At 50.1% G+C, this 23463-nt stretch overlaps 1 protein-coding gene across 1 annotated transcript; it reads right to left on the bottom strand.

Annotated features, from left to right (window-relative positions):
- Positions 1 to 7287: 7287 nt before the first annotated feature.
- On the bottom strand, positions 7288 to 17753 carry LOC133362598 (protein LSM14 homolog A-A-like). Its single transcript, XM_061581526.1, has 7 exons — positions 17633 to 17753; positions 16952 to 17109; positions 16049 to 16193; positions 14728 to 14952; positions 13431 to 13536; positions 12160 to 12305; positions 7288 to 7337 (listed from the first exon to the last, which is right to left on the bottom strand). Exons 1-7 carry the CDS (start codon positions 17751 to 17753, stop codon positions 7288 to 7290), a joined length of 951 nt encoding a protein of 316 aa, XP_061437510.1.
- Positions 17754 to 23463: the final 5710 nt, after the last annotated feature.

The raw sequence follows: 23463 nt of genomic DNA, 5'->3' as shown, positions 1-23463 counted from the left end.
CCGCACCCGCTGGTTTGTGTGGGGGGGGGGGGAGAGGCGTTCTCCGCGACCCGTCCCGACGACGATCCTCCCGGCGACAACGAAAATCCAGGAGAGAAGAAAGTCAACGGCGGTGCAGCCCCTTGTGCTTTAATGTTTCCATTGAAGAGCTTTTACCCCCCCCCACCCCCCGCCCTCTTTTGCCTTGAACTCCTGCAAGAAAACGAATATGAAAAGGTGGAAGGCAGGAAGAGAAAGACATTTAGTTGAATGACTCTTTGGTTCTTTTGGTAAAGTGACGTGTAAAGAGAAAGTAATAAATTAAATACTAGCATACTACGACGTTTTGATTGCAACACAAGCAATCGTCATCAGGTATAAATGAAATAGAAACACAAATCTCGTATACTTAGAAATGTAATACAACAGAGAGTCGGATAACATAACAGTCAACACCCTACCAGTCACGTATAAAGATAAAATAATAAATAAAATACTAGCATACGACACAAGCAATCGTCATCAGGTGTGAAATCCACAGCAGGAAATTTTCAAATTTTATTTTGAAACCACAGCAAGAAATTATCACATTTTCTTGCTGTGGATGATTGCTTGTGTTGCAGTCGAAACGTCGTGAGAATTGTATTGTTTAATATTATTGTTGTTTTATTATTTCCCTTCTACGTGACTTTACCAAAAGAACCAAGAATATGAATCCCTGCAGTCACGAAAGCTTTAAATCAAAATTTGTATAATCTCTTGCTTAACGTTAAAATGTACACGAAATATATTTCACGATTATACGAACAATTCGTATGACATTACTCTTGTTGTTAGCTTGCCACTGAATTTCGTTGGTTGTTTCCCTATCATCGGTGTCCGGGAAGACGTCTAGCCAAGCAACGTTTACACCTTAATTGAGTAGACAAGAACTGTCACAACAGAGAGGAGTGTACAGTATGTATAAAGAGCAGCTTCTAAGAGGCGTAGATTGCTGAGAATTGCGGAGAAAGTGATTGTCGGTAAGTTGCGATGTTTAAGGATGTAGGTAAAGTCGACCAGAGTTTTGCAGACTGGAAGGTTTTTGAGGGTCATACGAATAGTTTTGCTTTGAAGTGGCCATTCTTTTCACGTTTAAATCATCAGTTCGTGTGTTTTTTTGTTATCATTTTGTACTTCAATTGACGGTTTAAATTTGGGCCGATACTTTTTGCATCCATTCTGGTGAGATGTATTTTGCTAAGCCGTGTGCGTGTTAATATATGCTGAGTGTTAATGTGCATAGGCTTTCGTGGCCAATGCTACGATTGATAACTGGTCCAAAATTCTCATTTTTTTGGCTTTTCAACGTGATCGATTTCGTAAAACGAAATTGGCACATTTTCCCACGCGACGGCTTGATTTTCATTGGCGAATTTTACGAATAACGTGAACCCCCTGTAATAAATCGGCGCGTTCTGTTTACGTGACAGCAACCTTACTAAGTGTGGCTGTATCGGGTGGAGGTGGGGGGGGTACGACACGTTTACACGATCTCACGCAACAAAACGTTGCCACAGTTGAACAAGTCGCGTGCCAAATGCAGTGGCGGCTCCTGCAAAATCTCTCAGGGGGGGCAAATGTCTGGATGATTGATAAGGATAAGGTCCACCCATGCAATGAATAAATTAACAGCTTAAGCATGTAAAGGCAACTTCACTTCTTTAATATTAATGCAAAATAAAGTGACTCTTACAATACATCTTGTTTGTTTATATACTCACTATTAAAACAAACCACTCAAGTTTATTTTATTAAAGATTCCACTAGGTAGCGATAAATTATATTGTTGGATGAAACGTGCTTACGTATGATGACGTAAGCACGTATGATGACGTAAGCACGTTAGGGCTTGCCCTTCCGGAAGCCATAGATAATGCATTGGAGCGCCCCCGTTCGAAAAAAAACATCTTTGAATGTAAGTCTATGGGGCCACTCGGGGCGATTCTCAGCCGGAGTGAAATCGCCCCAAAAGAGGCGGTACTCCACAGAACGTGACATGACGCTGATTGGACTATATCCAGAGGCTGCACAGTGACGGCTAGCGTGACTCTGTGGTTGAATGACATTGGTGGTGCGTCGCCCAATCGCCCTAATGAAGAAACCGCCCCTGGCCAAATGACTGTTTTGGTAATCGTTCTATCTTCCCCACGTTACCACGCACGCTTGCGCCTGTTCAACTTGTCGGTCGTGCAGGGTACAATAATGAATTTTTGGTCCGAAGTTGAACCGTACTGAGAACGGGGTGGTTGGGGGGGGGTGGGGCGTATTGTACAAGTCTGGCAAGTTGACTGGTGGAGGAGCATTTGCTGCTTGCAATGGAATCAATTGTGGACAAAAACATTGGGGGCAGGGGCAAAACACATTCACAGCTGGTATATATATGTAATATTGTAAATTACGGCGGGAGACCACTTGACGGGTAGCACACTTTATTAACACTTTCCCTAGCCACAATAACACGTGTGGACAACTACAGCTCACGCTACACGTTCCACCCGGCTACACACACACGGGCTCTCCAGCCCCATAGCTTCCAGGGGAACTCCCAGACCCACCCCAGCTGGGGTATGGATCACGACCACTGGGTCCCGCGGCCCGGCCCTCACAAGGACGTCCGGCCGCGGGTCCCAAGGTCCCGCCTCTGAGCCACACAGGGTCCCGGCCCTTACAAAGACAGCGGGGCTAGGGGTCTCAGGGCCCTATCTCTTCCTCCTCCGTCTTCCGTCTTCACTGGTTACCAACTCCCCGAGCGCCCACGCGCATCGCCTTTTATAGTCCTCCGCTCCCGAGGAGACGGAGCCTATGCGGACCGCGATGTGAGCACCCACTCTAGTTGACCAATCACCACGCGTTGCCACACGATCCCTTTTGCCAGCACGTGTCACCACCACATAACCAATCACCACGCGCTGCCACACGATCCCTCACTGTCAGCGCGCGTCACCAATACACAGCCAATCACCACGCGCTGCCACACGATCCCTACTGCCAGCGCGTATCACCACTACATCACCCCCTCCCACATAGCTCGCAGCCGGCCCGGCTGCCAAAAAAAACTCCACTCCCCAAGTGTGCCCCGTAACATAACCATAATGCAACACAACAACACAACACAACAACGACGTTAACCAGTAACAACAACGAACTATGTACAAACTGACGAGTAACACAATAAAAGTTATTTTGAAAAGACCGACGTGTCCAGTGTCTCCTCGACTCCCGATCCCCCTCCCGCTTGCTCCTTGAACGGAACGATAGAGCGGTCGAACGGACGGGGAACGCCGTGACGAGACGATCCGGCCGACTCGTCCCGCACCTCCACCTCATTTATTGGGTCAGGAAAAGTGGCGCGATCTAGCGCGAGTCTGCCTGGCCGGTCCGTCGTATGGGACGGGACGCTGTTGACCGTCCGGTGGCTCCGGCAGCCCAGGAAGGCACGGTTCGGGCCTGGAAGAACCGCCCGTGCCGCGGGGATCCGGTCGCCGGTGGTCGGCAGCCGTCAGTTCCGAGACACCTGGGAGCGGATCAGGCGAAAACATGTGAGGATCAGGCGGAGACATTTCCCTCCCCGGGTCGTCGGTCACATCATATGCTCGGTCCTCACGACATAAAGGAAGGCCATATGGTGGCGAGAACGGTTTCAGCCGGGAGGGGTGAACGTACCAACGGCGCTTTCCCCATTTTATCTGAACACACTGGGGGCGTGCAACCCGCACGACCTCCACGGGTCCCCGCCATGGCCTCAATAATTTAGGCGACGTAGCCAAAGGTGCATGAGGGCAGTGCAGCCAGGCCCTATCGCCCGGTTTCCAATCGTGCACGGACACCTTCCGTGCACGCAAGCGCTCGTTGGCGATTTGGCGAGACCTTGAATTTAGCCGTGCGGCCTCCCGTGCCTCGGCCAGTTTTGCAATGTTAAATTTAATATGGTCGGCCAACTTGGAATTAGGCCGTGGCACGGAAAGTCCCAGCTGAGTCTCCATGGGCGGATCGGCCTCCCGACCGTACATCAGATAAAATGGGGAAAATCCCGTAGCTGCATGGGGGGCCATCCTGTACGCGGCGAGGACCCCCGGGACCTGCAAGTCCCAGTCAACCTGTGCCTCGCACACCTGCTGGCACAACATGGAAGTTAAAGTTCTGTGGAGTCGCTCCACCATCCTGTCAGTCTGTGGGTGGTACGGGGAGGTACGCACCTTTTTTGTACCCAAAAGGTCGCACACCTCCTGCAGCAATTTGCTCGAAAAATTCTTCCCCTGGTCGGTCAGCAAGCGTTCGGGAGCACCTTTGTCCAAGACGTAGCCCTGGACAAAGGCGTCCGCCACGGCCGCCGCCGACTGGTTGGCGAGTGGCCACGCCATAGGCCATCGAGTAAAGTATTCCACACCAACCAACAGGTACTTGTTACCCCTAGGCGTGACAGGAAAGGCCCCAAAATATCCAGCGCAACGAGCTCGTTAGTGCGCGAGACCTGAATGGACTGCAGCGGTGGATTTGGCGCAACGGGCGGTGGTTTCCGTTTGGCGCAATCCACACACCCCTTCAGTATATTGACCACATCGCTCCCCATCCCCGGCCAATAATAGTCAAGCTGGAGCAAAGCGAGCGTTTTGTTTACTCCCAGATGCAAGAGGCGTTCGTGTGCGGCCAGAACAACTTTGCCCCGCATAGCGGAAGACACGACGAGTGCGTGCCGCCGGGACATATTGTCCCATCTCATTAGCAGGCCCTGCTTAAGCAGCCAGGAGCCAGCTCGCTTCTGACCTTCCTCGGGACCCCCCGCCCTGCGACGCAACGCGAGCAGGGAGCTGTCAGCCATCTGGAATCGGCCCCACTCAACGAGAGACAGTGAAAGTAGCGAGTCCCCGCCCGCAGGAGTAGCGGGAACGTCAACCAACGGTGCATTCGCGGCCGCGACCAACTCACCCTCGGGTACAGCACCAGGCGGTTTACAGCGCGCTGACCCCATCAAGCACGCACATTCGGGGCGAGGCGACAACCGCGACAGGGCATCCGCGTTGGTGTGGCGCAACCCCTTACGGCAAGTGGTCGTAAATTGATAGTCCTGGAGGACCTCCAACCACCGTGATAATTGGCCCGAGGGTTGGGCGACCCTTAATGCGTACTGAAGCGCCGCGTGGTCCGTCCGGACCGTAAAATGACGGCCGTAGAGATAAGGTCTAAATTGCTGTACAAAAAAAACAATAGCCAGCAACTCGCGACGGGTCATGCAGTAGCGCTGTTCCGCTGGCGATAAAACCCTGCTACCATAGGCGACCACCCGTTCGACTCCCCCAACGACCTGTGAGAGCACCCCCCCAATGCCCGTGTTACTAGCATCAGTATCCAGCAAGAAGGGTCTCGTAAAATCAGGGTAACATAAGGGCGGGGCACCCACCAAGGCGTCCCGAAGGGAGCAGAACGCGGCCTCCTCCTCTGGCCCCCATCGAAACCTGACCCCTTTGGCTGTCAGAGCATGCAAGGGTTTGGCAATGGTGGCGAAATGCTCAACGAATCGGCGGTAGTAGGAAGCAAATCCAATGAAACTGCGGACCTCGGTAACCGACGTGGGCGTCGGCCATGAACTGACACAATTTGTCTTCGCGGGATCGGTGGAGATCCCCGAAGAGTCGACAACGTAGCCCAAGTACCTTACGGATTTCCGAAGCTGGTGGCATTTAGCCGGTTTAAACTTCAACTTAGCCGATCGCATCCGCAAGAACACCCCCTTAATCGCTGGAGGTGTTCCTCGAAAGTTCTACTGAAAACAATGACATCGTCAAGGTTGCACTCCGCATCTACGACGGTGCAGGCGTTGGCGGCGTGCACAATTCACATTCCTCCCGGCTCTCAGATGTTAGTTCCCCTCCGGTTTCGTAAACCCCTTGATTACGACGCGTTCATGGGGGGTGCTGTGATCGGGCCTTCGCGTTCAGCTGAGCGGGTGTCGGACCTTGTGTGTGCACAAACGCCCGTGCGAAGCGACCACGACCCCTTTATCCAGGTCCTTAACGCGGGATTGGAAACGGCCGTTATCTGTCAGGGAATGGTGCTTGCTCACGCGACGCCAGCCCCGCCAGAAGATGTGATCATGGGTCACGTAGGGGGCGAGTCCTCTTCCGTTGCCAAGCCAGGTCCTGACACAGGATGGCTCGACGCGCTTTGCTCCACTTCTGCCGATTTGTCACCATTACAGCATGCTAAATTACGCACGCTGCTGAGCGATTTCGCCGACGTTTTCAGTCAAAGCAAATTCGACATTGGCTGCACTAAATTGCTAAGCCACCACATCGACACGGGTGATGCCGCTCCAATTCGTCAAAACCCATTCCGGTTGAGCCCGGCTGAAAATGAACATGTACGGGTGGCCGTCAACGATATGTTGGCGGCCGATGTCATTGCGCCATCAAATAGCCCATGGGGGGCGCCGATCGTTCTTGTTAAGAAGCACGACGGGAGCCTCCGCTTTGTGTTGACTTCAGGAAACTTAATAAGATTTCTGTGGCCAACGCCTACCCGCTTCCCAGGATGGACGAGTCGCTCGATGCCTTAGCAGGTGCGCATTACTTCTCCACCTTGGATCTCCTCTCGCGGTTTTGGCAGCTACCCCTTGATGATGCATCCAAACCTGCTAGGCCGTCCTGCCCGCCGCTCCAATCCATTAACGTTTCCCGGGTCAATGAGATCGTCGCATTGGATATTTTGGGTCCGTTTCCCGCTACTCCTCGGGGTAGTAAGTACCTTTTGGTTGGGGTCGAATATTTTACCCGATGGGCCATGGCCTGGCCACTCCCCAACCAGTCTGCAGCAGCCATTACGGAGGCCTTTTTCCAGGGCTACGTCCTGGACAAGGGTGCTCCCGAACGCCTGCTGACCGACCAAGGGAAAAATTTATCTTCCACCCTGTTGCGGGATGTGTGCAACCTGCTAGGGACACACAAAATTCGCACCTCGCCATATCACCCCCAGACTGACGGTATGGTCGAGCGATTACATAGGACACTTACCTCCATGCTAAGCCACCAGGTGTCTGAGTCACAGACTGATTGGGATCTCCACATACCTGGTGTCTTGGCCGCCTATAGAATGGCGCCCCATGCTGCCACGGGGTACTCGCCATTCTATCTTATGTATGGTAGAGAGGTTTGCCCCCAAATCGACGTACAATTGCACATTAAACAGCCCGCACCTAAGGCTAAGATTGCCGACCACATCCGTGCTAATGTGTGTCGTCTCGTGGATGCCCGGGAGGCTGCTCAAAATAACTCAGAAGCCCGTCAGCTTGCCAACGAGCGGTTGCGGAACCTCCGCACGTCCTGCCACGTTTGGGTAGAAGGGGACCGCGCCTGGCTCCACTGCTCGCAGGTACCATTGGCTACTTCCTCAAAACTGCTTAAGCCTTGGAGAGGCCCGGTTGTTATTATTCGCGTTCTCCGCCCGCAGTGTGTCAGGATCCAGCATGGCAAGCGACGTTGGTTCGTGCACCTGTCACGTCTAAAACCTTACATTCAACCCTACACACCTCCTTCACTTCTCCGGGGCCAAGAGCGCGACACGTCTGACGAGCCGCGCCGCGATGATGCTGCTTCTAACTCTCGGGCAGGTCCCGCTGTCCCGCCCTCAGGTGCCTTGGGAATGAAATCCGCCACGGCCGACCAAGCGGGAACAAGCTTGCCCGCGGGATCAACGACCCAGGACACAAGCGCAACAGCGGGTCGTCGGTCCCCTCCCGCCTCCGTAGCGACCGATGGACCTGCCACTCGGACTCGCTCAAAACTCAAACGATTTTCATGACCCCCGCCCACGAACTCTCGTCCCAACGCGACGCCACTCACCTTGCCATCATGTATAGTGGGCGATTGGGGCGTGCGTTCATCCTGCATATATGTGTTTATACAGTGTTGTTCTGCATCGGTGGCCTGGAGTTTTTTTTTATATACGCGTGACCACAGGAGGGGGAGAGGCGCTTTCTTCTCGTTTTTTTTTCTTGATTTGTCACACACTCATTCTGATGGGTAACAAATGATTTATTGTACAATTGTATTTTTTTTTGACAGCCGGGTCGGCTCGAGGCTACGTAGAGGGGGGTAATGTAGTGACATAAGAAGGGAGGGGCTTCTGGGGGCTCTGGGACCCTGGGTGGGCCAAGGCGCTTAAGCCTCTTGGCGTCAGGCGTTGGGTTCCCAGGCGCTTAATCCCCTTGGCGCCGCCAAAGGGGGGGGCTGTGTGTGCTCTGTGGGATATCTGGGGGCGCACACGGCCCCACCCCTCATTGGGGACTGGGCATAAAAGGGGAGCTCCCTGGACGATCAGGGCCAGTCGTAGCTCAAGACCCAAGACTCATGACCAGCCATCTGAAGACCCTGGGATGTTGTGAGAGCGAGTGGTGGGACTCTGGAACTCCCGACTCTACGAACTTGTGAGGGCGAGTTCCAAAGCGTAGCCAGAGTAGAGTATCTAGGCCAGGGGTCGGCAACCTATGGCTCCGGAGCCGCATGTGGCTCTTTACGGGCTGCTTCTTGACGATATGTACGTATGTACATAGATGCATTGCGGCTCTTGAAATACTGAATTTTGTACCGAATTGGAAAGAAATGGCTCTTCTTGTTATTTTGGTTGCCGACCCCTGATCTAGGCTGTGTACCTAGGCTGTGTACCTAGGCTGTGTACCTAGGCTGTAACAGAGTATCAGGCCTGTTGGAGTGTTGTATTGTAATAAAGAAGTTACCTCTACAAGTGTCTCCGGAACCCGTTACACACACACTAGCAATCTAAAGCAACGCAGTAAATTCAAAGAAGCAATGTTCTAAAGCCAACAGCCAGTCAACTTTAATCTTCGCCAGACACTTCACCACGGCCAATGCGCCAATATAAATTCCGCAACATTTAATGCTGCCTTGTGAAATACAAACACAACTCAATTAAATTGTCATGTCCATGCTCATTTCAGATTAAGACCGGTCGCACAAAAGCACCCATTTCAGGAGACAATTTAAAGTCCGACTTAACAGACATGTTTTACCTTCACTCATTAGACTAAAGTTCAAAACTTTCTTTAAAATTATAAACGTCTAAAGTGTTCAACCAAACGCGGTGTATACCTTGTGTACACACCATAAACATTGCAAGAATCGCGTATCAATTAACAAAACCCACATGCAGACTTTTTGGTTCTTCCGGTAAAGTCACGTAGAAGGGAAATACTAAAACATCATAAATTACAATTCTCACCACGTTTCGGCCACAACGCAAGCAGCCGTCCGCAGGTGAAGAACAGGTCTGTCGGAAAGACAGCGTCTGAATGAAACACCACCAGGTTTGGCAGCGTATATTGCTGTGTATATTGCTGCCAAGCTTGGTGTGTTCATTCAGACGCTGTCTTTCCGACACACCTGTTCTTCACCTGAGGACGGCTGCTTGCGTTGTGGTGAAGAACAGGTCTGTCGGAAAGACAGACGCTGTCTTTCCGACAGACCTGTTCTTCACCTGAGGATGGCTGCTTGCGTTGTGGCCGAAACGTCGTGAGAATTGTATTTTATTATGTTTTTATTATTTTATTATTTCCCTTCTATGTGACTTTACCGAAAGAACCAAGAAGATGAATCCCTGCAGTCACGAAAGAATCTTTAAATCGAAACCCACATGCAGTCCTTAACGTAACGTTTCTTCAGACCCAACAACATTTTTTTTTTCAAATCAAACAAACCCCCAATATGTGTACGCTCTGGGTGGGAGCTGTGGTTCTCTGCAACCTGCAACAACAACAGCAGCAGCAGCAGCAGTGAGCGGCATTAGCGACGTCAAGAAGCAACACGACAGATCGTGGTCAAACCCCGCAAAGGGCTGGATTGTCACTTGGAGAATTGCCGATTGTGGCCGACATTTCTCCGCGCCATCCAATCTCTAACGTGGGGCACGAGAGCGTTGACAAGCGACTGCCGTTTGAAACAAACTCCTCCACATCTTTATCTCACCGGGTGAGACCCACGCAGCTGTGTGAGCGCTCGTTGATTTAGAAGAGTTGTTCACGATGTAATACGCTAATTGTATCGCACTGGTCAACAAACAAAATAACAACATGTAGTTCTGGCCTGGACTTTTGCAGTTGTTCTGGACTAATTTCAGGGTGCCGATTTCCAAATCTGATCTCAAGATTTGCTCTATCACATCTCATTTTTAAATCCTTTATATTAAGTATGCTTGCTTGCTTGCGTGCTTGCGTGCTTGCTTGCTTGCTTACGACCGTGCAAATCTTTCGGTCGTTTTTTAACCCACTTCCCGTGATCCAATCGAGCTGACATTTTGCACACAGACTCGTTGTGCGAGACAATTAATGTTTTTGAAAAATTTTTTCCAAAATTTTACACTGTTTAGGGAAAACAAATTAAATATTTAATTACCAATTGCTTAATACTGGCAGACAATCATCTGACCCATAGGTGGCAGCCATCTCAAGCCAGAGGACGAGAGGACTCTAGCCGCCACGCATATAAAGGATTTATAGTGAAAAACTTTGTTTTTACGGGTTATACTTATTATGCTATCGGCATACCCCATGAAATGGTCTCTCTCTGATCCTCCACGGAGCAGCGTGTTCTCACGGGGAGAACCTCACAAGCAACATCAACAGACTTCCGTTATCGTGTTGCAGAGAGCCGCCCTCACCTGCCGGGAAGACAGCGTCTGAATGAACACCGCCAGGCTTGGCAGCATATATTTAAGCTGGGTTAGAGGAGAGCGCCTTGACAAAGTAATTTGCATATCACATATCAACAGAGGAATGTAGTTTATTTGTGGAAAATTCCGATATGGGATTAGTCACTACTTGTGGAATGTGTAGGAGGTGGGCGGGGGGGTTTCAAAGTCATATTATGCAGGATTAGCAGCATCGAAGGGAGGGAGTAGGGGTAGCATTAATAAAGGGAAGGAATCATATTCTTAGGTTTTTTCGGTAAAGTCGCGTAGGTAAAAAAATTAAAATTATAAAATAAAAATCACGACGTTTCGGAGGCAACACAAGCTTCCGTCTTCAGGTGGAACCGTCACAGCCACGACAGCTGTATCAAGTAAATGTAATCTCGTAAATGTAATCTCTCATTTACTTGATACAGCTGTCGTGGCTGTGACGGTTCCACCTGAAGACGGAAGCTTGTGTTGCCTCCGAAACGTCGTGATTTTTATTTTATTTTACTTTTATTAATTTTAATTTTTTTACATACGTGACTTTACCGAAAAAACCTAACAATATGAATCCTCGCAGTCACGAAAGCTTCAAATCTAGAAAGGGAAGGAATGTTAATAGTACGGTAGCTGCAGCAGCTAAGCCACCACGTAAAAAAACGTAAATTTAAACTACATCAGTGTCATCAATATACTAAATATACTCTCCAAACAGGTCCCTGCGGGGTGGGCTGGTAGGAGCAAACAAATACGATACGAAGGGAGAGTTTGAGGCCTAGTTTTAGGCTTTAGGCCTAGCTGTAGGCTTTAGGCCGCTGTGAGTTAATTTTTAATTTAAATGTTTTAATTAAAAACTATCTCAGGGAATTATAAGGGAATGTGACACTTGTTTAGCCAGGAAAGCCTCACTGAGTCTAAAGGTTTTTGTAGGGTCCTGCCAAGTGTTTGCAGTAGGGGGCGATGTTGCTACACCTAATCGGACATCGGACGGACGGACGATATAATCTATTGTAGGCTGGTCCACTTCGTTCATACCAGTATAAGCCGAGCTACTGTCACCGTCACCGCGGTCGTCACCTGTCTAGGCTGGACCTCGGCCGGCGGAGGAGGAGGAGGCTGCCCCCCCCTCCCCCCCCCGGCGGCTTTGGGCGCGACCGTAATTATAAACTACATCAGTATCATCAATATACTAAATATAGTCTCCAATAAGCTGAGCTGCTGTCACCGTCACCGCGGTCGTCACCTGTCTAGGCTGCACCTCGGCCGGAGGAGCAGGAGGAGGCTGCCCCCCCCCCCCCCCCGGCGGCTTTGGGCGCGACCGTAATTATAAACTACATCAGAATCATCAATATACTAAATATACTCTCCAATAAGCTGAGATGCTGTCACCGTCACCACGGTCGTCACCTGTCTAGGCTGCACCTCGGCCGGAGGAGGAGACTGCCCGCCCCCCCCCACCGGCGGCTTTGGGCGCGCACGGCCGCCCGTCCCCCCCCCACAGGGCCCCGCGTCGGCGGGAGCGGCGAGCGAGCGACGTGGAGAGGTCCGCCCCGAACGTCGCCACATTCAGGCGCCGCTGCTCCGCCAACGTCACGCGGCAGTTCCTGGCGGGAGGAGGAGGAGGGGGGAGGGGCGGGGGTGGGGGGGTGAGCACGGCTGGTCAGAGGTCGCAGACGGGTTTTGATTTCTTACCCGTACCCGGCCGCACCAGGGTCGCAAACGGGTACCCGTACCCTACCCGTACCCATACCCTACCCGTACCCTACCCGTACCCTACCCGGAATGAGTGACAAACGGTGACTCACCAGTGACTCACGGCCTACCCGTACCCGGCCGCACCAGGGTCGCAAACGGCTACCATTGGAACCTCATTTGCCAGCAAAAAATATTATAATTGTTTTTTTACCCTTTTATCTGGCAACAAAACTGACACCTTTATTACAAGGAGTCATGTTTGCATAGACCACAATACCTGCAGCCGTAATGCGTCATCTGTTCCAACCCATGTGAGACCAGGCTCTAAGGAAAGCTGTCTCGGGTATGGACCAATCAACTTCAAGGACAGTGCATATATTATCAGAGTTATGTTTTTTTTTTGCATTCTGACCGCAGGTATTGTGGTCAATGCAAACACGACTCCTCGTAAAAAAGGTGTCAGTTTTGTTGACAGATAAAAGGGTAAAAAAACAATGATCATATTCTGCTACTGCTGACAAATGATGTTCCAATGGTCTAAACCTGACATCAGAGAGGTCTCTGCACGGCTCCACGCCATCCTGCGTCTAGACAAATGTTCGTCTGGTGCCCAGTCAAACAGTTGCACGTCTTTCTCTTATTCTCGGGGCTGGGATTTTTTCCGAATCAAGTGCAACTACGTAATTCACGCGGCGTGCATTTTTTTTTTGGGTGCGCCGATTCAAGTTAACGTCACACATTTTTGCGACGCCCAAAGTTTCCAGATGTGCCAGGAACGGCACAAACAATTTGCCCAAGCTCTGTCATCCTATATTGGGATGGTTAGGCCAACTCCGTTTGTGAGTTTCTATACACGAGGTGGGGGTGGGTGGGGGGGGGGGGAACAGCAACACCATCTCCGCACAGACGGAGACGGAGCCCGCTTGCTGTACTGCCACCTCCCCCATCGCCTCCCCCAGGCGTTGCACTTGAAGGCGAGGAGATCCAACAAGAACACACACACACCACGAGCGAGCGGCAGAGACGGACATTACCTGCCGCCGTCTTTGGAAATGTTGTCAAAAAAGCTCCTGGTTTTGTCGTAGAAGCAGCCGTCCAGGAAGACGGGGGAGCTCGTGCGGGGACCCCTCAGCTTGTCCGCTGCTCAAGGGGAGACACAACGGCAGAAGTGAGGGGGTGGCCTGGACAATTAAACACACAAAGATCCGCCCCCCCCCACCCAACCCAGACTCCACTGGTCAACACACATTCAGACGCTGTCTCCTCAACAGACCTGGTCTTCGCCTGAGGACGGCTGCTTGCGTTGTGGCCGAAACGTCGTGAGAATTATTTTATGTTTTATTTTTATTATTTTAATACTTCCCTTCTACGTGATGACTTTACCGAAAGAACCAAGAAGATGGTCAACACACTTTTTCTGGCATAAGGTATTCCAACGGTTTTAAGGTAATTTAGTTAGTCAACATCTCCTAGCCACCGTGATGATGATGATGATGAGAGAAACACACAAACTCCAAATATACAGCAGCAGGCATCGTCAGGGTTGGGATCGAACCCACGCCCTCCTGCACACCAGGCGAGGTAGTTAACATCTCATAGCCACAGTGATGATGACAAGTTTGCAGTCGGTACCACATTGGGAAGTGTGTCAAAATTGAGTGACAAGATTTCTATTCTATGAGATCTCTTTTACCAGTGGCAAAATATAGTAGTAGGTTTTTACCCTTTTAAACTGGTACAAAACTGACACCTTTATTCAAGGCATCATGTTTGCAATAACCACAACACAAGTAGTCAAAAAAGCAAAGCAAAAGAAGCAACTCTGATAATGACAGGACAGTGCATATTATTATCATCAGAGTTGCTTCTTTTTGTTAGCTTTTTTGACTACTTGTGTTGTGGTTATTGCAAACATGATGCCTTGAATAAAGGTGTCAGTTTTGTACCAGTTTAAAAGGGTAAAAACCTACTACTAAGATTTCTATTGTGACGATACGGCAGCGGAGGACGAAGTGAGTTGTTGAGTGGCGGCAGCGTGTGAGTGAGTGAGTGCCCCCACCCCAGTATGACGCAGCTTTACCAAGTTTGCAGTGGGTACCACATTGGGAAGTTTCTAAAAATTGAGTGACAAGATTTCTATTTTGACGATACAGCAGCAAAATTAAAATTAATCGAAACGTCGTGATTTTTATTTTATTTTACTTTTATTAATTTTAATTTTTTACCTACGTGACTTTACCGGAAAAACCTAAGAATAATAAGAGTGACAAGATTTCTATTTTGCCGACACAGCAGCAGAGGAGGAAGTGAGTTGTTCGGCGAGTGCCCCACCTTCTCTCCGCTTGGCGTTCCTGCCCCGGAACTCCCTGTCCAGCGCCTCGCGGTCCAGCTTCGCGTTGGCGCTCGCAAAGTCAAACTCCGCGTCCAACTCAACGCACAGCTCCGGGGCCCCACGGGGAGTCTGGGCGGCAATCCGCTTCGTGCTCCGACACCGTCGCTGCTGACGCTGGGGGGACGTCTGCACCCCCCGCTTCACCGTGGCGCTCTTCCTCGCGGCTGTGGGAGATAGTGCAGCTGCGTGTGAGTGAGTGTGTGAGTGTGTGTGAGTGTGTGTGCGTGAGTGTGAGTGTGTGTGAGTGTGTGTGTGAGTGTGTGTGAGTGTGTGTGTGTGAGTGTGTGCGTGTGTGCGTGTGTGCGTGTGTGCGTGTGTGTGTGAGTGTGTGTTTGAGTGTGTGTGTTTGCGTGTGTGTGAGTGTGTGTGTGCGTGTGTGTGAGTGTGTGTGTGAGTGTGCGTGTGTGTGTGTGTGAGTGCGTGTGTGTGAGTGTGTGTGAGTGCGTGTGTGCGTGTGTGTGCGCGCGTGTGTTTTTCACTATAAATCTTTTATATGCGTGGCATCGGTTTTATTTTTTTATTCATTTCTGTTTTTCTTGAGTAAGAGTTTCATTTTTATCACAGTGGTATTTTAAATTAAATATGAAAATTTTTTTTTACCTAAAAAGTGTAAAAATTTAGAAAAAAATGTTTTCACGAAAATAAATTGTCACGCACAACGAGTCTGTGTGCAAAATGTCAGCTCGATCGGATCACGGGAAGTGGGTTAAAAAACGACCGAAAGATTTGCACGATCGTAAGCGCGCAAGCAAGCAAGCGAACTTAATATAAAGGATTTAAACAAGTATAACCCGTAAAACTAAGTTTTTCACTATAAATCCTTTATATGCGTGGCGGCTAGAGTCCTCTCGTCCTCTGGCTTGAGATGGCTGCCACCTATGGGTCAGATGATTGCATGGCAGCATTAAGCAATTGGTAATTAAATATAATATTTTTGTCCTAAAAAGTGTAAAATTTTGGAAAAAAAATTTCACGAACATTAATTGTCACGCACAACGAGTCTGTGTGCAAAATGTCAGCTCGATTGCATCACGGGAAGTGGGTTAAAAAACGACCGAAAGATTTGCACGGTCCTAAGCGCGCAAGCAAGTGAACTTAATATAAAGGATTTAAATAAAAAAACATCGGATTTCCGTACGACGTCAGGATAAGCTCCGTTAGCGAGCACCTGCAAAGGCTGCTGGCTGCAAGAGGGGGGCGGGCGGGCGGTACAACGCCCGGCCACCTTTGCATCCCCAGCGTTTACCGCGCCGCCCGTACCTGTGGCTCCTCCGTGTGCAGGCCGCCGCCCGTCCGCCGTGTCCCGCACGAGCCGGCGGGCTCCGCGCGTGCCGCTCCCGTGGCCGCCGCGGGCTCCGTGCTGCGTGTCCCGCTGGGGGCGGGCGCCCCGTGGTGGCGAGGAGGACTGGACGGGGGCGAGGGTGGGTGGTCACGCAGCGACGGGATCAATCGTAGCGTGTCCAGTAACAACAAATATGATAATTGTTTTTTTTTATCCTTTTATCTGGCAACAAAACTGACACCTTTTTTACAAGGAGTCATGTTTTGAGTTGTGCGCCTTTTGGCGTCATCTGGTCCAACACCATGTGAGACTGGCCTCTAAGGAAAGCTGTCTCGGGTGTGGACCAATCAACTTCAAGGACAGTGCACATTATCAGAGTTATGTTTTTGTTTGCATTCCAACTGCAGGTATTGTGGTCTATGCAAACATGACTCCTTGTAAAAAAAGGTGTCAGTTTTGTTGCCAGATAGAAGGGTAAAAAACCAATTATCATATTTTTATACTGGCAAATGAGGTTCCAATGGTGTAAATGCTTTACCCCGAGCTCTCATACTCTGATGGTGCATTGTCCTTGAGTTGTGCGCCTTTTGTCGTCATCTGGACCAACTCCATGTGAGACTAGGCTCTAAGGAAAGCTGTCTCGGGTATGGACCAATCAACTTCAAGCACAGTGCACATCATCAGTTATGTTTTTTGTTTGCATTCCGACCGCAGTTATTGTGGTCAATGCAAACACGACTCCTTGTAAAAAAAGGTGTCAGTTTTGTTGCCAGATTACAGGGTAAACAACCAATGATCAGAGTTAAATATCTCGGTGGGGTCCTGCCCGCTAAAGTAACCAACCAGTTTGGCGGCGAAGAGAGCGGCTGCCCCCCTCTCACCTGCACGACGGCCAGGTGGGGGTGCAGAGCGGAGAGCGGGCACCCCAACTCCGCCAGGTCCTTGATCTCGCTGGCACGGAAGATGATGTAGTCGTAGATCTCCTCGCGAGGGGCGACGGCGCGCTCGGCGGGGCGACCCTCCGTGCCGCACACACGCACTGCGCACGCACAAAGACGACGCTAACGCCGCTAACGGTGCCGTGGTGGTGGTGGGTGTGTGGGCGACACCGTGGTGAGAAGTGAACCACCTCGCCTGGTGTCTATCGGAGGTCGCGCTTTTCATCCCAACCCTGGCGTCGGTTTTTGTCCATCACGTCGGGTTTTTGAGATGATGTCAAATATTGTTGCATTTTCAATAAAAACTTGCGGAAGAAAAATATTAAGTGAATGTGGATATCTACGTAAAATGATATTGTAAACACACTATCCTAAAAATACAGCACCGTATTTTAACACTAAAGCAGTCACTGACTTTTTTCGATGTAAAGCTTTCGTGACTGCAGGGATTCATCTTCTTGGTTCTTTCGGTAAAGTCACGTAGAAGGGAAGTAATAAAATAATAAAAATTAAACATAATAAAATAATTCTCACGACGTTTCGGCCACAATGCAAGCAGCCGTCCTGCTGTTTAAACCCTCACCCCCTTTGACCCGTGACCCCCCCCACCCCCCCGTGCGTGACCTTTGGCCAAGGCGACGGTGCAGTCGTCCGAGTTGACCCCGCTCAGGGTGCCCTCGTAGCGGATGCCGGCCATGGAGATCAAGCTCGTCCTGCTGCCCAAGCACAGCGTCCACGTGGGCATGATGATGATGCTGCTGCGGATGCTGCTGATGATGATGCTGCTGATGATGATGATGCTGATGATGCTGCTGATGATGCTGCTGATGATGCTGCTGATGATGATGCTGCTGATGATGCTGCTGATGATGATGCTGCTGATGATGATGCTGCTGCTCCTGCTGCTGCTGCTCGTAGCCGCCGCCGGCTCTAGCTGCGGGAGACGACGAGAGGGGAGGGTGGGGCCGGGCAGGAGGAGGGGGGGTCATGGTGGTGATGGTGGTGGTGATGGTAGTGATGGTGGTGGTGATGATGATGGTGGTGGTGGTGGTGATGGTGATGCTGGTGGTGATGGTGGTGGTGATGGTGGTGATGATGGTGATGGTGGTGATGGTGGTGATGGTGATGCTGGTGGTGATGGTGGTGGTGATGGTGGTGATGATGGTGATGGTGGTGGTGATGCTGGTGGTGATGGTGGTGGTGATGGTGGTGATGATGGTGATGGTGGTGATGGTGGTGGTGATGGTGGTGGTGGTGATGATGGTGGTGATGGTGGTGGTGGTGATGGTGGTGGTGGTGATGATGGTTATTGTGTTGATGATGGTGGTGTTGTTGGTGGTGTTGTTGGTGGTGATGATGTTGTTGATGATGTTGTTGATGTTGATGATGTAGTTAATGTTGTTGATGTTGTTGTTGTTGATAATGTTGTTGTTGGTGGTGATCACCACCCACGATGCGTCCCGCGTGTTCACGCCGTTAGAACTGAGCTGCTCACTGAGTCGCGTCGTGCAAAGGGCGCCAAATTGTGGGGGAGGGGATTTTTTTCCCTCTTCCTGTCAACGGGGGTATTATTTATTTATTTGTTAATTCCTTTTTTTGTATTTTATTAAATTCTTATATTTTCTTATTTTCTTATTAATATTGTGTTCCCTATCTACGCGACTTTACCGAAATAAACAAGAATTGCGCTCAACGTCTGTCGGGTGACTTGAGTTCACCCCCAAACCCCGCCCCCCTCACCCCCCTCGCCCCGCCCCCCTCGCCCCTCCCGCACCGTTCAGCCTGGGGGGCTGTAATGGCGCTGTGATCCCCCACGGCCCCACCCCTCGGGGGGGAGTTGCTATATAAGGCGGTGAGCCGGTGGGCTCGGGGTTCAGTGTTCAGCTTAAACCAGCGAAGAGAGAAGACCGGCTAGATAGGCCCTGGGACTCCCCTGGCTCGCCGTGCTTCTAAGGAGCGACCAGGGCAAGCCAGTGGCGTGGCCCCCAGAGCCAGAGCCGATGCTCTTGTAAGAGCCGGTCTGGGGACTCAGGGTGCCGTGATCCCAGCTTGGCCAGAGCGGGATCAGCTAGCCTCCCCTAGCTCTCGGGTGGAGGAGCTGGGAGTAGGCTAGCCGGGATAGTGTTAGTGGGGTCTCCCTGTGAGACGGGTGAAGGGGCCGTCACCCCTTCGAGTGTTGTATACCTTGGCCTGCATAGAGTGGAACGTTTAATAAATAAGTGTGCCTCCGACTACGTCGTCCAAGTCTCTTTGAACCTACTACACATATACAAATGCAGCACTTAAACAGGACTCATGGGCTGGTGCTTGTTTTCAATCTGTGAATCATTTTGACCATCCCTCATCTTTACATTCTCTAGCCTACACTTGAAGAGTAAATAACAATGGCGGTTTTTACGGCTGTCAATCAAATTGATGGTTGTTAAAGTTTGGCCACAATGCCATGAGGCACATATCATATTTGTTTTTGTAAATACGTACCTTTTTAAAATGCCAATACAGTGGTATTCATCATTTATGGTCTGGGAAGTGTTGGTTCTGTTGCTGCCTGCCCAAACGATCTCCCATTTGAGTACATTTGACAGTCTGTTAGCATCTCAAGAAAATATAAACCACATGTGCAGACTCACTCATCTATAGTCAAACTGCATTGGCAGTGGTGCACGAGCAAATAAAATCGCAGTAAAAGAAAGGGTTTCCCCTTCAGCAAACCTGTCACCCCCTTAACAGTGCCTACCTTATTGCAGACCAATTCAGACCTTATTGTCCACCCGTGCCCTTATACATCTCAACGTTCATCCTACAAAGTCCCATCACAAGGGAGAAGCACACACAAAACATGTTTTGTCCGTATTGAAACGGCTGTACGCCGTATGGACCTGAAAACTCAAATGTCCCCGTACCAGAGTGCGGGTAAACCGTATGGGTTGACAGCTATGCTTCAGGGCCGGGTTATTGCGGCCGCTGCATTATAGATGTTAACTCGTGGTATGCAGGAGGCCGTGGGTTCGATCCCGAGCCTGACGCCTGCTGCTGTATATTTTAAGTATTGCATGTGTCTCTCCCCGTGGCCACGTGGATTTTTCTCTGGGTCCTCTCCACATTTCGAAACATGCGTTTTTATTATTTGGCTGCTTTAAATGTATACATATGCCACTTCGTTGAGCAATCATTTGTGGCCAGGTTGCTTATGCAAAAAAAGAGCCACATCGCTTAGTGGGTCTTACCATGTAAAATAAACATTTGACAAAAGTTTAATGTCTGCCGTTTATTGATATTCTTGGTTCTTTCGGTAAAGTCACGTAGAAGGGAAACAATAAGAATATGAATCCCTGCAGTCACGAAAGCTTTAAATCAAAGGTTATTGATAATTAAAGAGAACTGCGTTTTGGATATACTGTAGTTCGTTGTCCTCCCCCGTACCTCCGATTAACACGGTTGGCTACGTACGGTGCAAAAGAAGTTCAACATACTTCAGCTTGTTCCACGTGTGAAGGAGCAGGGGTGATGGGAGTGGTTCATTGCTATGCTTCAATGTGATAATAAAAGTATCTTTTGTTAATATTTGATCCTCACATTGCTGCTTTTTTATTTCATCACTTTGCGAAGTCAATTTATATCGGTGGTTAAATGCATTTATCATGCTTAATATTTCAATCCATTGTTTTGAAAATATATTCTAATTCCGCTGCGGAATAACTACCCTGGCTGGATTATTGATAATGAATGTACTTTTGTCATCATCGTTGGGAGTACATGGCTCAAAGGAAACGCACTATCCATCTACATTTGCATGCTTATTGCATGATAACATGTCGCTTGCTGTGAAATGTTTGTAGACAAAAAATATGTTAATATATGTATTAACTTTTCACCAATCTTACAATAGCACATCGTTACCACAAGCATTTTGACGACACTTTATACCAGTGGGACAAGCCGTCATGCATGCCTTGACATGACGTTTTGCATATGCACCTACTGCCCAATAACTGTTAACTTGTATTGTCAACAATTACCATGAATACATGTCATGTGCTTCTCTGTTCAAATGGGCAAGGGGTGGTGGCTCATGTTTGTGGTCCTCGGCCAGTGGTGGAAATTCTACATCCCCTTTGTGCGAGGTCAATCACTAGACAGGACAGCCACTGATCCAAAGCAGTACTTATTTTATTGACACTGGAAGGATGGCTGTCCATGTCCGAGATGTGAAAGCGAGCCCTCCAATAGTGATTCTATTGCACTAAGCCCCATTACCACCTGGCAAGTCGCGGTAATACCCCGGACTACGTCGGGGATGCGTTCCTGAAAGGTGGGACGAATATCAAAACAACTTAAAGCAAAGCAATTTTTCGAAATCAACAAAACACTGTAAACAGTACATTGTAGTATACATGACGTGTGTTTATGAACGATGCAAAGTAGCTCGTGCACAGGGGGGAGGTAGGACAGTGCATATTATTATCATTATCAGAGTTGCTTCTTTTTGTTTGCTTTGTTGACTACTTGTGTTGTGGTCATTGCAAACATGATGCCTTGAATAAAGGTGTCAGTTTTGTACCAGTTTAAAAGGGTAAAAACCTACTACTATATTTGCCACTGCTAAAATAGATCTCACAGTGTAGAGGAATGTTGTGGAACCACAGCAGAGATGCCACCAGGTGAAGCAGGAGGAGATCTTGGGGGTGGTGGTGGCAGGAGTTGACGAGGGAAGCTTCAGGAGGGAAGTGAGAGAGAGAGACAGGAGATTGGAGAATGAGGAGCGGAGGGAGACACTGAGTGGTTATCCCTCCACGGAACACAGGAGGTGGAATGTGGAGGGGGAGGGAGGAGGGGGAGGATTTGAAGGGGGGAGCAACACGAGGAGAAGCAAGACAGATGTTTGCCGAGAGGACTCACACAGAGACCCACAGACTCACACAGAGACCCATAGACTCACACAGAGACCCATATACACACACTGAGACACATAGACTTACACAGACACTCATAGACTAACACAGAGACCCAGAGACTCACACACAAACTCACACAGAGATCCACACTCACACAGAGACCCAGAGACTTACACAGAGACCCATAGACTCACACAGAGAACCATAGACTCACAATAGACCCATAGACTCACCACACAGAGACCCACAGACTCACACAGAGACCCACAGACTCACACAGAGACCCACAGACTCACATAGAGACCCACAGACTCACACAGAGACCCATAGACTCACACAGAGACCCACAGACTCATCACACAGAGACCCATAGACTCACACAGAGACCCACAGACTCACACAGAGACCCACAGACTCACCACACAGAGACCCACAGACTCACACAGAGACCCACAGACTCACCACACAGAGACCCACAGACTCACCACACAGAGACCCACAGACTCACCACACAGAGACCCACAGACTCACCACACAGAGACACATAGACTCACCACACAGAGACCCACAGACTCACCACACAGAGACCCACAGACTCACCACACAGAGACCCACAGACTCACCACACAGAGACCCACAGACTCACACACAGAGACCCACAGACTCACCACACTGACCCATAGACTCACCACACAGAGACCCACAGACTCACCACACAGAGACCCACAGACTCACCACACAGAGACCCATAGACTCACCACACAGAGACCCACAGACTCACCACACAGAGACCCAGACTCACCACACAGAGACCCACAGACTCACCACACAGAGACCCACAGACTCGCCACATAGAGACCCACAGACCCACCACACTGACCCATAGACTCACCACACAGAGACCCACAGACTCACCACACAGAGACCCACAGACTCACCACATAGAGACCCACAGACTCACCACACAGAGACCCACAGACTCACCACACAGAGACCCACAGACTCACCACACAGAGACCCACAGACTCACCACACAGAGACCCACAGACTCACCACAGAGACCCATAGACTCACCACACAGAGACCCACAGACTCACCACACAGAGACCCACAGACTCACCACACAGAGACCCACAGACTCACCACATAGAGACCCACAGACTCACCACACAGAGACCCACAGACCACACAGAGACCCACAGACTCACCACACAGAGACCCACAGACTCACCACACAGAGACCCACAGACTCACCACACTGAGCCATACAGGTGTAATGTCTCCGACACGCTAAGAACTCAAGTCGTTTATTAATAAATCTTTGGCACAGCTGGTTGTCTCTCTCTCTTTCACTACGGAGTGATGATCGCCGCTCCGCACCAGGGACTACTTTTAGGCCGAGTTGACCTTGGGGAGGCCCACGACCGGTCAGATAATAGTTGTGATGCCGCCGCCACGAAGCCGTTCGGCAGGCGCCCCATCCCCGACCTCGCCACCACCAAGCAACGGAGCCAACCCCTTGTCCCCCTCACCTCACCTCACATGAACACACCCGCACGC

Source organism: Lethenteron reissneri, unplaced genomic scaffold (genome assembly GCF_015708825.2).
Source record: "Lethenteron reissneri isolate LAM-NWPU_2019-01 unplaced genomic scaffold, ASM1570882v1 scaffold_1541, whole genome shotgun sequence".
Classification (NCBI taxonomy): Eukaryota; Metazoa; Chordata; class Hyperoartia; order Petromyzontiformes; family Petromyzontidae; genus Lethenteron; species Lethenteron reissneri.
This window is presented reverse-complemented; position numbering and strand designations above follow the sequence as displayed.

Bases quoted from the DNA above. Each gene is read 5' to 3' on its own strand.
- LOC133362598 (XM_061581526.1), bottom strand. From the start codon at position 17,753: ATGCCCACGTGGACGCTGTGCTTGGGCAGCAGGACGAGCTTGATCTCC. The intron at 14,953-16,048 runs GTACGGGCGGCG...TATCTCCCACAG, and splicing joins TGCACACGGAGGAGCCACAG to CCGCGAGGAAGAGCGCCACG. The intron at 13,537-14,727 runs GTGGGGCACTCG...CCCCTTGAGCAG, and splicing joins GAACGCCAAGCGGAGAGAAG to CGGACAAGCTGAGGGGTCCC.